The sequence below is a fragment of the Daphnia magna genome, linkage group LG1 (genome assembly GCF_020631705.1).
Source record: "Daphnia magna isolate NIES linkage group LG1, ASM2063170v1.1, whole genome shotgun sequence".
Taxonomy (NCBI): Eukaryota; Metazoa; Arthropoda; class Branchiopoda; order Diplostraca; family Daphniidae; genus Daphnia; species Daphnia magna.
Window position 1 is genome coordinate 13,462,111 of NC_059182.1, and position 14,182 is coordinate 13,476,292.

At 38.5% G+C, this 14,182-nt stretch overlaps 5 protein-coding genes and 2 long non-coding RNA genes across 8 annotated transcripts; 4 read left to right on the forward strand and 3 right to left on the reverse strand.

The window, feature by feature from the left end:
• Positions 1-259: 259 nt before the first annotated feature.
• Positions 260-2,154, reverse strand: LOC116930617 (tumor suppressor candidate 3). Its single transcript, XM_032938000.2, has 9 exons — positions 2,100-2,154; positions 1,799-1,872; positions 1,549-1,721; positions 1,344-1,461; positions 1,136-1,276; positions 930-1,070; positions 699-849; positions 474-639; positions 260-405 (listed from the first exon to the last, which is right to left on the reverse strand). Exons 1-9 carry the CDS (start codon positions 2,137-2,139, stop codon positions 390-392), a joined length of 1,020 nt encoding a protein of 339 aa, XP_032793891.1. The 5' UTR covers positions 2,140-2,154; the 3' UTR covers positions 260-389.
• A 75-nt stretch (positions 2,155-2,229) lies between these two features.
• Positions 2,230-4,768, forward strand: LOC116930604 (mini-chromosome maintenance complex-binding protein). Its single transcript, XM_032937973.2, is given in 8 exon segments — positions 2,230-2,390; positions 2,451-2,719; positions 2,776-2,868; positions 2,946-3,103; positions 3,105-3,397; positions 3,458-3,581; positions 3,836-4,116; positions 4,192-4,768. Coding segments are annotated over 8 exon segments (1,791 nt in total). The 5' UTR covers positions 2,230-2,332; the 3' UTR covers positions 4,707-4,768.
• Positions 4,769-5,077: 309 nt separating this feature from the next.
• LOC116930624 (uncharacterized protein C16C10.8) lies at positions 5,078-6,490 on the forward strand. The gene is made up of 5 exons (XM_032938012.2): positions 5,078-5,343; positions 5,428-5,551; positions 5,625-5,732; positions 5,812-5,860; positions 5,936-6,490. The coding sequence occupies exons 1-5, from the start codon at positions 5,222-5,224 to the stop codon at positions 6,430-6,432; spliced, it is 900 nt and encodes a 299-aa protein (XP_032793903.1). The 5' UTR covers positions 5,078-5,221; the 3' UTR covers positions 6,433-6,490.
• A 774-nt stretch (positions 6,491-7,264) lies between these two features.
• Positions 7,265-7,856, reverse strand: LOC116930641. Its single transcript, XM_045168377.1, has 2 exons — positions 7,548-7,856; positions 7,265-7,485 (listed from the first exon to the last, which is right to left on the reverse strand). Exons 1-2 carry the CDS (start codon positions 7,737-7,739, stop codon positions 7,324-7,326), a joined length of 354 nt encoding a protein of 117 aa, XP_045024312.1. The 5' UTR covers positions 7,740-7,856; the 3' UTR covers positions 7,265-7,323.
• A 792-nt stretch (positions 7,857-8,648) lies between these two features.
• Positions 8,649-10,554, forward strand: LOC116930609. Its single transcript, XM_032937988.2, has 5 exons — positions 8,649-8,990; positions 9,061-9,109; positions 9,170-9,606; positions 9,676-9,969; positions 10,040-10,554. Exons 1-5 carry the CDS (start codon positions 8,772-8,774, stop codon positions 10,145-10,147), a joined length of 1,107 nt encoding a protein of 368 aa, XP_032793879.2. The 5' UTR covers positions 8,649-8,771; the 3' UTR covers positions 10,148-10,554.
• Positions 10,555-11,874: 1,320 nt separating this feature from the next.
• Positions 11,875-14,010, forward strand: LOC116930633. 2 transcript variants are annotated; one of them, XR_004398475.2, is made up of 4 exons: positions 11,875-12,408; positions 12,599-12,712; positions 12,927-13,070; positions 13,589-14,010. It is a non-coding gene; the product is annotated as an uncharacterized LOC116930633 (long non-coding RNA). The 2 variants fall into 2 exon arrangements; XR_004398474.2 differs by lacking the exon at positions 12,599-12,712 and having other exon boundaries at positions 12,028-12,408.
• Positions 12,780-13,631, reverse strand: LOC123469411. The gene is made up of 2 exons (XR_006642678.1): positions 13,491-13,631; positions 12,780-13,111 (listed from the first exon to the last, which is right to left on the reverse strand). It is a non-coding gene; the product is annotated as an uncharacterized LOC123469411 (long non-coding RNA).
• Positions 14,011-14,182: the final 172 nt, after the last annotated feature.

Consider the following 14,182-nt stretch of genomic DNA (forward strand, 5'->3'; position numbering starts at 1 on the left):
GGCGGCAAGACGATTAGAGAGAAGATCCAAATTATAAATTAGATGATGAAAATTCCTAACTTTCGTAAGAAGATCAATACAAGTTCGACTTACTTGTTTTTGACCAGATCATCTAACTGGACGACAGCTAAATAATGGGGAACTTCCAATCACATCTATGAGCTCACAGTAAAAATAAAAAACGGTTCTGTTGCATTACTTATTTGATCATAGAACATGGGGCTCTAATACTTGAACAAATTTCTAGAGCAGTCTCAAATCCAACGTATACCTTTACTTTAATTGGGTAAAGCAAGATTATACAAACACAAACTTCTCTCAAAAATTTAATTATTAAATCTGTTTTGTTTCCCCACTTTCTATGACCAGCGACTTCGTGTTGAAGATGATCACTTCAATAGGAAACTGAAAACAAGAGGTTATTAAAATATTAGATTTGAAAAGTAAAAGTCGGCTGATGTTTCAAATTTCACCTGTAGGGATAGCCCCCTGCTTTGGAGCGGAAAATAGAGAGTATCAAGCTGAAGAAGAAAGCCATGAGACCCAAGCCGACGATCGACATAATCCTTCTTTTTCGTATGTCACCCTTTCCTGAGGCTGCTTCAATGATCAGGATCATGCCTAACACTGTCACGGCAGCTAGATGAAAAAACATCGTCAGTTTACGGTGAGGAGAAATCCAAGCACTTGGCAAATACTTATTCCCATCACGATATATGTTTCCAAGACGAATTGTCCTTGTGAAGATCCATGGACGTAAGCAATATTGCCGGCATTAGTGCGGTGGACAAAAGGAGGGCCCCGGATATGATTCCACATTTGACCGGAAGTCATGGTAAAAACAAAAAACTGCAACGAAAGACAACAAATTTTCCGTTAATAGTTTTCGACTATTCAGAAAAAAAAAGTTAAAAAGAATTAGTTATTACCAGCGACATAACGGCCCACATAGTTTTGTTGTACAAGAATTCCAGATTGTTCCGTCTAAGGTACAGTAACCCTCCAATGACAGTGAAAAGAGCAACAAGAGCAATGGTGGCGGAATAGTTTGGCGGTCTCAGGACACGGATCTATGAATAGGTATATGATAGCCAAATAGTGGTAAATAATGAGATCCTATGTTAAGTTTTATTACTTGGATTTCAGTTTGTTCTCCAACCCAACGAGCCACTGCTTCAGCAGCAAATCCCACTCTTTGAATATCCATAGTGTCTGTCTTCTTTGGTTTTCCTTTAGCTGGGAAATGCATGATAACAGGAGCAGTATTCAATTTAAGCTAGAGGAAAAATAATGGGATCGTCAATTTTTTGGCTTAAAAATCCTTAACAAATTAGAAAAAGAACCTGTTGAAAAACATCTTGAGCTTCATCAAAATCAACCAAAGCAAAGAAAAGCTGGTTGGTGAACATCTGCTGGTACCGGAATGAGTTGGCTACTATGGTGTACTCATCTAATGCATGCCTAGAAAAATGTAAATTTTGTTATTATATATTTCTCTTAACATAATCATTTAAAAAAGCAATAACATGCTTATTTCATTATACATACTTGCAGATAGCACACTGACGCTTTGGTGATAATGCAGTAAACATAACCACAACAGAGTAGTTTCTTGGTGAAGTTCTGACTAGCTCTCGATACCTGTTAGCGTTAAGTTTAATAACCGTCCGTTTGGAACTCATATCCATTATTTGTTGATAGCGATCGTTTAAACCCGATGCCTGAGAGCCAACATGATAGGTGCATTATAACCTAATGAAGTATGATGACTAAACAGACTTCTGAACTTCCAACTTACATCTTGTTTCTTCTTTTGGCCCTCCGACACATTTGAAATTGTTAAAAGGAGGAAAAAGAGGGTTAGCCCTAGCGCTGAAGGCTGAAAAGTTGTCATTGTTATTTCCGACTGTCAAAATTCGCCGGATCGACTCGTCTATGCTCTTGCCACGGTGTCAGACGGCACTAGTTCTCGAAAACAAAGTTGACATTAAATGGCTGAAAATGCCCGTTGCCCGAAAACAGTGCCACCTACAATTATAAATTGAAATATAACTATTTCTCCTTTTAGGAAATAATTATGAGCTACAATGAATACAAACCTTCAATGAAAACACAGTCTTGTCTGCCCTTTAACATCATACTTGTACTTCAAATAAAAATATTTTATATTTTTTGAAACTATTTCAGTTATTCACTCCAGGTGGCAGGTTACTCCAGGTGAAAGTAAACAGCTGTAAGTAAAGATGTGCAGCAGTTCAGCATAAAAGCAGTTGAGCGGGAAACCATTTCCGGCAAACATCTGTGTTACATTTCGTCACGTTCTAGAAGAACTATGCCTTCTTTGGATAATTGGATTGAAACACCTCAAGAGATCATTCAAAAAATCTATGGTAAATTTCATTACTTCATGACACTATGACTTTTTATTATTATGTATTCTATATGGATAGAAAAACATGGTGGCAGCTCACCTTGGGAGAAAGAAGTGGATGATTACTTCACTTCAAGAATGGAAAATGTGGAAGCATGGATTTCCATTCCTTCTCTAAATGAGGTGCCCATTAAAGATCTCAGACATGGGCAATTGGTCAGGTTTCGAGGAATGTTTCAGGATCAACTTGGTCCTGAAATGTATGGTTCTGGTGCTCTTATAAAGAACACATCTTCTGGATCTCAAAAAAACATAACAGGGAAATTTAAGGATGAACTGTCTCTAGGGGTAAGAAATTCTTGATCTTATGACATTACCAGTTAATATTCTATTTGTATTATTAGCTTGACGAGGAAGTTATCCACTGGAATTCTACCGAAAGCAGATCATGCTATTATTGTGTGCCAGTACCTGGGGAAACTCCTTGGGTTAAACAAATATCCTTTTCATTCAATTATACAATAGTTCTTGTTTGTAAAATTATTTGTGTTATTTCCATAACAAACTGTTACACATCTTCAGAGAAAAGAACAAATTTCCTGGTGTGCAGCCCAGTAGAAGTCTCTTAATTGGAAAGAAGCGTACCTTTGAAGAAGAGCAAGATGACTGTGAAATGATGGAAGAAGGAGAGTCTAATAAGCGGCCTTGCCCCCGTACAAGCAATGAACGTAGCAAACGCAACAAACGGAAATTTGGAAAAAATACTAAATTTTCCTCTACCGTCGTCCGAGTCTATCGGCTGCATAGTTAAAATATACAGTGACGATGAGATTCCTTTAAATGATGTTATGGAAGTGGTTGGCGTCCTTTCCTTCAACACTCCGGGAGTCTTAGTCGACGACGAAGAACCTGAAGAATTCCAACCTCCTTCATCTGTTGTCCCCCGAATCCACTGCATTCGCACTCAAAAGTGGGAGCACAACAATCCATATTTGCCCTCACATGGTGGCCAAAAATGGGTTGAAGGTTGGCGCTCTTTTGAAATGTAGCCTTTCCTACGTAAACAGTTCGCAATTTTTTTATTAGATACGACGGCAGTGACTGCATCATCAACTAGCGTTCGTGACGAACTACATGGACTGTTTACCGAATTCTTCTTAGGAGACAGTCTTGCTGCGGACTATCTCCTCTGTCATCTATTGTCACGCGTGTAAGTTGCTGTAATCGATGGGTGCAAAAAGATTTGGCATATTGCAGCAGAATTCGGCTGATAATGCTTAATTTTTGTTGTATCTTGCCTAGAGAAAACTTGCTCTATCAGGTGGAGACCAAACTAAAGTTTAATTGGTCTCTGTATTTTTGGGCATATAATCTGGAATGAGAAAACGAAGAGAATTGTTTTCGGATTTTTTAAACTAAAGAACTTTTCAATCAATTGACTAAACGTATGTGTTTCTTTTACAGGTACAGCCGAAAGGACACGTTGGCCCTTGGCAAATTATCATTGAATCTAACCAACATTCCTGTTGACAGTGTAGTTTTCCAAGAAAGTTATCCTCGTGTCTTATTCAGCTTATTGGAGCGTCTTGTTACCAAAGCACATTATTTACCAATGTCTCTAGAAAATCTAAATACTCTCAGAATGATTCCAAAGAAAGACTACCAAGAAAATAGACTGATAGCCGGGTGTCTTCAACTTAGTTCACAAACGCATTTAGTTCTCGATGAAACTGCAATGACAGAAGGTACCTCTCAAAAGTTCTCTTAAAGCATATCCTACTTAAACTCATACCTATGTTTTCACCTATTTGTTATGTCAGGACAATTGGTCGCAGATGGGGTGAGAAATGTAACCGCCATTGGCAACATCACTTCATGGCAGAAAATTGAATATGACTTCAATTATCATCAAGTGGAATTCCATACCGACATCCCTGTTCTGATCCTATCCGAACGTCGTTCTATTGTCGCTACAGATGTAAACCTGCCCCTGAGGTTGAACTTACAGCGTGGGACTCCGTTCTCTGATCTTGTCAATAAGTTGGAAAACGATGCTGAACTGCTCGTCCGAATGAGAAACTACCTTACCGTAGTGAGACTTTTATCTTTCAAATTGGATGACACCATGCAAGAAGCGGTTCAACGAGATTTCATTCAGAGTCGTGCCCCAGGTCAAACTAATCCCATGTCCACTGAAGATTTCCACTTGTTACTTGTTTTATCTCGTTTATTAGCACTTACTTACGGGAAATCGGAGTTAAATTTTGATCTTTGGCAGAGAGCAAAGTCAATGGAAGCCGAGCGTAAAAATCGCTTGTTACATTCCAGGCGTTAAAATGTATTGCTGTATGCTATGTAAAACCAACCTTGAAAATAAATTTCACTATGTTTTTCTTATGATTGTGAGTAGCGATCAGCCCTGATTGGCTGTAATGTAACCCTGCCCCGAAAAAGCCAATCGGGGACCAACCAAGAGTTAACATAATCGGTAGGCCCTTTTTTTAAGTCTGGCGCCATTTATCCCGATGTCTTTTAAAATGGCGCCGGGGCTCTCGGACCCGAAAGAATTTTGGCTAATCGGGGCCGATCGCTAGTCGACTCTGACCGCTCTGGCTCTGACTCTGCGTAGCGTAGTTAGAAACCCCCAGAGTCATAGAACCGGCGTAGGCCCTGCTCTGGCGTAGGTTTCTAATGTGTAATGTCCAAGTTTATAGTTCTATTTGGCAACCATGCTCCAAAATCTAAGTAGCGGTCGGTAAAGCGTCTGCTTCTTTCCGTCAGTCGAGTTGTACTACACGTGCTGTTCAAACGATACTAATTTGACAGTTGACGATCTAGTTCGACGCAGAAATGGTGTTTTTTGTTTGCAATGGTTGTGGCACCTCTGTGAAAAAGAACCAAGTGGAGAAACATCAATATCAGTGCAGGAGGTCTCAGCATCTGTCATGTGTAGATTGTTCCAAAGATTTCATGTAAGAAACATAATTTTAAACATAAGTATAAGGGGATTAATGTGAATTTTAGTGTATTAATATTTTGGCTCCAAAATTTTTTAGAGGGCAGGAATATAAGGCACATATCAAATGTGTGTCAGAAGAAGAAAAGTATTCTGGTAAAGACTATGTAGCTAAACCCAACCAGAACAAGAATGAAAGAAAACAAACTGAATGGGTTGCAATGGTAAAAACAATTCAGACTTGTACCTGCAAATATGAAATATGTATAGTGTGTAAATAAATTTCTATTTTATTAGATTCAGAATCTTGTTGAAAAGGTAGGGAACACAAATGATGAGTTGAGTAGTGCTCTTCAGCGAATTAGTCAACATGAAAACATCCCAAGGAAAAAGCCCAAATTCATTGTAAGTAAATCAATTTTCCACGGAGTGCAATTGTATAAGAAGAAATAATTTTGCATTTATTTGTTGCCATTCATTTTAGAATTTCTTGAAAAATATTCTTGGCAATAGAGTGCCTCCTAGGATAACTGGTATGCAACAAAACCATTATTTTTTAAATTGATAACAAGGACTCAACAATCAGCTTATTTTGTCTTTGTATTCAGAACAATTATGGGATTTGATATCTAAAGAGATTGAAGAGCTACGAGTTAGCAAAGCACCCAATGTGAACAACAGCAGTACGAAGGTAGCAGAAAAAACAGAGAAAACCTCCGACGAAGAAAATGGAATCAAAAGAAAACATGATGGTGAAAATAAAAATCCCGTCAATGGTAACAAAAAAAGAAAAACGGAACCTATCGATTGTCAGAACGAAAACATCTGTAGTCAAGGGAATGATACTATTAATTCTGTCGGAGTCGATTCATCCGCGAAAGTCAAATGGTGCACAATTGGCAAAATTATTTTACGTGCCCAGGATGACAAAGAGTTATCTTTGAAAAAATTTCAAAAGAAAATCATTGGAGAATATTTAAACCGAATGGGAGATTCTCTCTGTGCTGATGAAACAGTTGAGGTTTTGTGGTCTAAATGCCAAAAAAAATTGTCCAAAAACCCTAAATTTAAAATCCATAAAGAAAAAATCAAGCTTGTCTCATAATGCCGCTCTGTGCAATGACTAGATCGACCAACAAATTAAACGATCTATGTACTTGTTAGCACTGCATTTGGTTCATTTCGAAAGGTATGTACGTTTCAAGTATTACACGAAATTTGAACCATTTTCAAATTTCTGGGTAAGAATGGGGATCCAGGTTGGGGCTAGTTGGGCAGAGAGCGGTGTCATCATGTTTCGAAACCTGGTTTTGTCCCCGGTTTTTTTTTATTTTCCTCTCACCTGTTTTCGAGCCGGTAAGCCCCAAAACCCGAAAGAACCGGACCGAAATCGACCCAACCGATTGGCCAAAAAACTACACGTTTGACGCGGGCCAAACCCTATTCTGTCTAGTCTTCATGAGTGGACTTTAATATTAGGAAGTACTGCAAACAGTACAAATTAGAACTCTTTTCGAAATAGACTGACAGGTTTCTAGATTATAAAATTCTTAAAGGGCTAATTTAATGAAAAAGAAAAAAAAATCACAGAAAATTTTTCATTTCTGCAATCACCTGAACTTTTAAAAACCTTAAAACGTTATAGGTATCCTAGGGGGAAAATCGTAAAGAAACAGTACGTTTATGCCTTAATTCCGACTTAAAGGAATAATATAAATTTTTTTCCATTTTTGAGATATAGAAAGTTAGAAACCAAATGAGCATCAAACGCTAGGGGTGCACTAGTGACTCTGGAAGTCAGGAAAAAACGGAAGGAAAAAAGTAACAAAGAAAACGACCGTTTAATAGGTAGAAGGATGCTTGCCAAGTAAAGAAAAAAAAAAAACATTGGTGTCATACAGGATTTTGAAAAAAATAAAAAACTTAATTTTGAATAGTTTTTTTCATCTTTCCATTCATTTTATTATTTCCAGTAACTGGAGCTTCATGAGTTATGTCAATTTTCCATTTTTTCTTCACTTGTTGTTTTTTCGGTGACTTTAGGGGCTTTTTTCTTTTCCTCTTTTTTCTTTTCTGCTTCAAGAGCCTTAGAGAACATCCCCCACAACTGTTCTGCTACCTTTGGATCAATCTTGTAACGGAGGTATTTCAAAAAATTCTGGAATTTAAAATTACATTATTAACAGCTTACTGTGTACAAATTTGTAATAAGTTAATTACCATAAATTTAGGTTTGTTTAACTTTATCCATCTCCTGGGTACTTTCTTGGATTGGCATAACTTTTCGAGCGCAATTGTCAAATCTTCATTGGCATCACCTACTGATTTGATCATACCTTTAAGCATTGCCATCCAGTTTTCTTTCCTATCGATAGCATATTGTTCGAGTCTAGCGTGTGCGTGTTTGACCATGATACACTATGTATAAGTTCTATATGAAATGTGAAGTATAACTGTAGAACGTCTGGTATGAAAGCATACAACACGTGGAGTGAAGCAGACGCAGTCACTCAAGGTTTGGGTTCTAAGCTTGTAACTGTTCTACATAAGCTCTACATTGTTGCCGTTCATATTGAAGTGATAAATATAAAAAATAAATAAAAATACTTTGGACATACACATGCATTACACGATTTTAACCGTAATCAAATTTCTGGGTAAGAGTTAGAGTAAAAAAAAGGGCAAACAGGGAAGAAAACAATGTAATCGGGGTATGTAACTTGGGCTCGGCCCCGATCACATTCTAATCGCGGACACCGCTAAGCTTCCCCGATAAAAATGAATCGGGGAAGTTCGGTGCGAGGATTTCTTTTTTCGGTGAGGAACGGTGCTATAATCGGTGCTGCACCGATGGCACCGCTTCAGCCATAGGGGGTTTGTCTTACCAGTGACCTTGCGTTCTGATAGGCCAACGAAAATCACGTGACTTTCATATTTTGTTCTTGTTGGCCGCCGGGCAACTGCCAATTTAGATCACTATTCATTGATAATCGGGGAAGGCACCGATCACCGATATCACCGCACCGAGCACCGAAATCACCGCATCGATAAAGGTCATCCCCGCACCCAATCGACTAAAAAGTTCCCCGATTGGCGCGGGGCCGAGCGCTATATGTAACCGGGTTTTGAAACCGGTTTTCGATTTTTCCTGGCAACGGTTTAGAAAACCGACCCAAATACCCACAGGCAAAGAAAAACGCCATGAAATCCGAAAGAAACGCACCAGAACTCTAAACGACCCTACTCTAATCGATCGGCAAAAAGCAACCCGATTGACGCGCGGCCAAGCCCTATCTTCTTCGGCAACAACGTATCTATTTTTGTAGTCTGCAATTTTTGAGTTGGTTGTCAAGGAGACATGTGGCTATTTCGGTAGAATAGCATTTGAGTTTTCCGTAGTTCTTTCGCGTCTTTCTTAAAGTTATCTACCGTTTATCAAATAAAATGGAAAACACTTTGGTGTCAGCAGCCGAAACATCTTCAATAAAAGGGATCTTAGCGAAACCGAATAACAATAAAAGGCAAACTTGGATGTCGCTAGTTGAAAATGTTGTTAAAAATGTAGATAACACAAATGGCGAATTGACAAGTTTACTGGTAAAAATTGGCGAAGCTGAAAAAATCCCGGTCAAGTGGAATAGAATAAACAAACCAAAGTTTATGGTATATAATTGTTTTTTTTTTGCAATCTTAGAATAAACTGCTTCAATAACCTATGGGATTGATTTTTCAGATCTTTTTGAACAATGTTGATGGTTATCAAGTTAATCCTAAAGTAGATGGTATTTTTTTTACATCATAATAATGTTAAACACAGTATAATTTCATTTTGGTTTATTCAGAGCAATCATGGGATCTTATTTCAAAAGCCCTGAAAGATGACCGTAATCACAAAGCCAAAAGTAACACAACAAATGACAGTAAAAAACATACAGCAACCAATAAAGTCATAGCTGAAGAAAATGGAAACAAGGAAACCAATGGTGTTATTTCTGGCAAAGTTAATATGAAATTGAAAAAGAAAACTGAATCACCAATGAAAGAAACAGCATTTGAAGAAAAGAGAAATGCTAGAAAATTAGCTAAAAAACTAACCAGACAAAACAATGCCAAGAAAAAACTTATTGATAATGCTAAATGGACCTACATGATTCAAAGTTTAGTAAAGGAAGTTGATGTTGACAATGAAGAACTAACAAATCATCTTCAGAGAATAAGTCATGCCCCAAATATTCCTCAAAAAGTAAAATGGAGTTCAATGAGTAGGCCTAAATTCATGGTAAATAAAATAACTGATTTTGTGAGGCAATCAAAATCCTGCATTGTTTTCTTGTTTTTTTAATTTCAGACTTTTTTGATGAATATCCCTGCTTATAAAGTGGATCCAACCTTAACTGATAGCATTTGGAACCTCATTAGGAAGTGCTTGCATGAAAATCAAACAAAGAGGGCCAAAAGCTTGATTAGTGAAAAAGTCAAAACTGGTTCAAAAGAACAAGAACGGAAACAGACCTGGATGAGTATCTGGCAAAATGTAACTGTTAATAATAAAGACAGGAATCTGATCAAGAGCTTACAGATCATATGTCAAGCTGAGAAAATCCCGAGATATTTGAACAAACTCAGCCAAAAGAAATTCATGGTAAGCATTTTAGGTCTCAATAGAATAAAGGCACGGTTTATATGGTATTTATTTTTATTTTACGGCTTAGGCGTTTTTGCAAAACTTGCCTACTTTTCAAGTGAATCCTGCAACAGATGAAAAAATATGGAGTCTTTTTGTGAAGTTCTGGAAGAGCATAAGAAAAATGCAGCTCTGAAAGTTGATGAGGTGAAACAAGAAGATCAGGTTGTAGAAAAAGGAACCAAGAGGAAAGCTGCGCCCGGGGATGGGAAATTTTTCAATGGCAACAAGAAAGTGAAAAACGAAGCTCAGGAAAGCCTGTCTCCAATTAAAAAACATAGCAGTAACAATGGTGACAACCATACTGCTGGAGGTGACAAAAAGCTGCCCGTTGAAAAATTTGCTAAGACAAAGTCGCGGAAGAAAATTTGAACCAAATCAAAGATTCTATTGTGGTAATCATAAAGACTGTTAAAGTTTTGCAAGCATTGACGATGTTGCATATGAAACTCTTGAGATTGTCAATGAAAAGCGTGTTTAAAAGTAACATGTACAGGTTACGATGAGATTCGTGTATTCATTAAACGATCCACTTCCTTGTTACTGGCCTATCTTTTCTTATATTCCCAATAGGTGGTTAATATCTTTGAATATCCTCTGCCTGGCCAACTTTAGAGCAAATGATTCTAGCTTCAGTGTGTCTCTCTAATGTAACAAAAATAAAGAGTAGAGTCCGTTTGCTGGAGCTCACTAGAGAACGTTTATGTCGTTTTATTGTTTCTAAGATAGCTAATTCGACAAAGTTACTGCTGTGCATCGAGAATATTAAACGACTCAACGTGTTCCCTAAGTTCTCAGTAGCCAAAAGCTTTTTTAAAGAAAAATTCGGTGCAGTGCCGTTAGCGGCGCAACCAAGAGGTCGATACAATGGACCATGGATTATGAGAGTTGGTCGGAAAAAGGGGTTCTCACACTTTTGCTATGTTCGCGAATGAAAATAGTTTAAATTCGAAATTCGGTTAGCTAGTTGTTATATAGGAGAATTTTGATTAGCGAATCGGTTCGCTACTAAAAGCCGTCTGTCCAGTCTGAATATCGAACTAACTCGCTACTATAGCCACTCGGCCAGGCAGGCAGCTTCTCACAATAGCGAAGTAGTTCGCTACTGGAAATCACCCTACATTTTGAATAGCAAATCACTTCGCTATTATATGCCCCCTACATTTTCTATTAGCGAAGCAGTTCGCCAATGAATTCCCAAATCCAATCCTAGATTTCCACTAGATGGCGATGTAGGATCTCGTACAGGCTATCGTGGTAAAAGACAAATATTTTTTGTTGTCACGAAAGATGTCGTGGCAATAGACAGTTTTGACCGTTATGCAACGACTTCCTATCGTGGAAATAGATTTAATCCTCCAGAATCCCCCCGTTTGAGTCAACAGAATCCCTATCGGGAACGGGAAACAACTCTTTAAATACTCTTTATAAAGAAAGCTTCATTGTCATCTGTGGCGTCAGTGTTCTATTTCCCATTAACAAGCCGATCAGTTGTAATGCATCTCTCAGGTTCCGTGATGTGCCGGGCTATGATTGGCTGGTTCGGCTTCTCGCATTTTCCGCTTATTAATTCCTGCTGAACTTTGTTAGTTTGAATCTTGTCATGGCTGTGTTGAAACGTGTAACCCTGGGATAAGAATAAGAAAAATAAAGTCAGCTTACTCCTGGGTTTGCTTAGGTGGCCGTTCGTGATAGGCTGGGGAGGTGGGTTTCGAATCACGGGACTTGGACGTTCATTGGTAGAAAGAAACGAACGATAAATTGCCCACCGGGTCGAAAAAATGGAGAAAAGGAGAAGAAAAAATCCAGTCGCGTAAACACAAGTGGTTCTCTGATAATTCTAAAGGAAAACAAGTAAACAACTAAACAAGAAGCCAAGGAGAAAAGAGAAAAAACGGATCGTCGATGTTAGGTTGTAGAAGAAAAGGAAAGGAAGTGGGAAGGAAAGGGAGAGAACAAAAACTGGAGGTTGTTTTCTAACGGTACATTTCAGCTGTTAGCTGGCGGCAGTGAAGCCTCCGTGGCAATAGAGAGCAAAAGAAAGATATAGGAAAACGTATAGAATAGCAGACAGTGACACGGAGCCACACGGGAGACGCAGATCGGGAAAGCAAAGAGAGAGGGAGAGAAACTCTTATCGCAATCGAGCAGACATTTTTGTCGTCGTTCTCCCTTGTTGGCTGTTTCCCCTCTACCAATACTGTGTGTGTAGTACCATTGGAATCGGCGGGACACGTTGGCAAACAGTTGCGGTCCAACATTCTACAGCGGCCATAGTGCCAGGAGAGAAGGCAAGAGACGGGCCAATACCAGGCGTACAGAAAGAAAGGATAACAAGTGTCAATTTGCCATCCGGGCAGATCCACAGCACTCTTTTTATCAGGCTTCACATCTACCGTATGTTTTTAGTTTATTTTTTTATATTTATTTTTGTTGCCCGTGTGTTTTTCTGTGGGTTTGTGTGCGTGGTTTTCTTTTCTTTTGGTCTTGGACACGTAACTCGACAAGTGCTTTATTGTATTGCTGTTCAGCTTTCATTGTTTATTATTTTTTTTTTTTTTTTTTATTTTTTTTTTTGTGGTGATAGCGGCCACTGCCTTTCTCTCACTCGTTCAGCCGCTCTGGAGCTAGTACAACTCTGACGTGCGATCGATATAATATAGTGAGAAAAAGACTTTCGTTCGTAGTGCCACTGAAAAAAGTAAGGCATTAGACGATTCGCTTCCCCCTTTTTTTGTTTTCCTTTTGAAAAATTGAGAAACACTCTATCTAGTTTTTCTTTTTTTTATTTTTCTAGTTTTTAACATCTTTTATTAGAATGAATTTTAGTTGACGTGCTGTGTTGTTTTTTCTTGTTTCTTGTATTAAACGTTTTTTTTTTTCGGTCATATCTTTCGGCCTTGTCCGACAAACAGCTCGCCGCAAGACAATCATGTCGGATCCCACCACAGCTGAGGAAGCTGCTGCCAAAGCCGCTCTCGACAGTGCCCAATCGAGTTTCTTCCTCTCGTCCAAATTGATTTTCCTGCTGGCACTCATGGTTCCGGTAGCCTTGCTAGGTAATCCACATCTTGACAAGACCTGTATACACCATAGGCTCCTGCAATGGGAGATACAACAAATAAAGCCAGAAAATGCCTATAGATTCAGTAGAGGGCTGTATATGGCCTGTATAAGAAGAGTGACAAAATGCCACTCCATCTTTTTAGCTATACAAGACCAAGTATATACCATATAACTAGATACCGTCCATCCGTTTGGCTCTGACCGTTTAATTACGTTGTGTCCAGACGCCAACTACTTACTTTTACTTTCTTTTTTTTTTCTTTCTTTCTGTGTGTTTTTGTCTAATCCAAACGCAATTAACCCGTTATGACGTCAGTGGCCAAAAGATTGGGAAGAACCCATGCTTGATTTGGGTTTATTCTTATAGTTCAGTTTAACTAGGATAATCGAGATGGAAAAAAATCGGTTTAAACCTTTAGTGCATTTCATTCATTTGATTTTTCCTTTCTTTTAACTTTATTTATTTATCTTTTGCAATGTGGCCGATGTCGGTTGATTTCCATCGGAATAGGCCTATTTGCCCGCAAATTGTTGATGTCTGAGAAGGAGAAGGAACTGCGACGGCTGGAAAAGAAGAAAGCCAAAGAGCAACGATCGTCCAAGAAGAAATGAATGGCCGCCACACGAACCCAGTAACCGGAGAGGAGAAAATGAGGGATGATAAAAAATAGATACAAGAACTAGAACTCCATGCCAGCCAAGCACTGGGGACTTAACCCCCAGATGGTGGGGAGGCGTCCATCTCTTCATTCCTTTCATCTTTTCTTCGATCTACCACCATCTCAGAAATAACAAACCAACATCGTCAGCTCATAATAAAACACATACACAGCACACAGAAAAAAATAAAATAAATATGGGAAATGAGTCTTCCGGTTTGACGATCGTCCACTTATAATAAAGGCGAGCGATCTGCTCTCGATGATGGCTGAACTATACGTTCATTGCGTTTTCTTGATTATTATATTTTTTTTTTTTCATCGTTACATATTCTCCACTGTAGGAAAAGTTTATCTTGTATCACAAATCTAGATTCGTTTATTTATTTAGCCGCTTGCAACTTTTCTGACTCTATCGTCGCCGGGGTAACATCAATTGACGATAA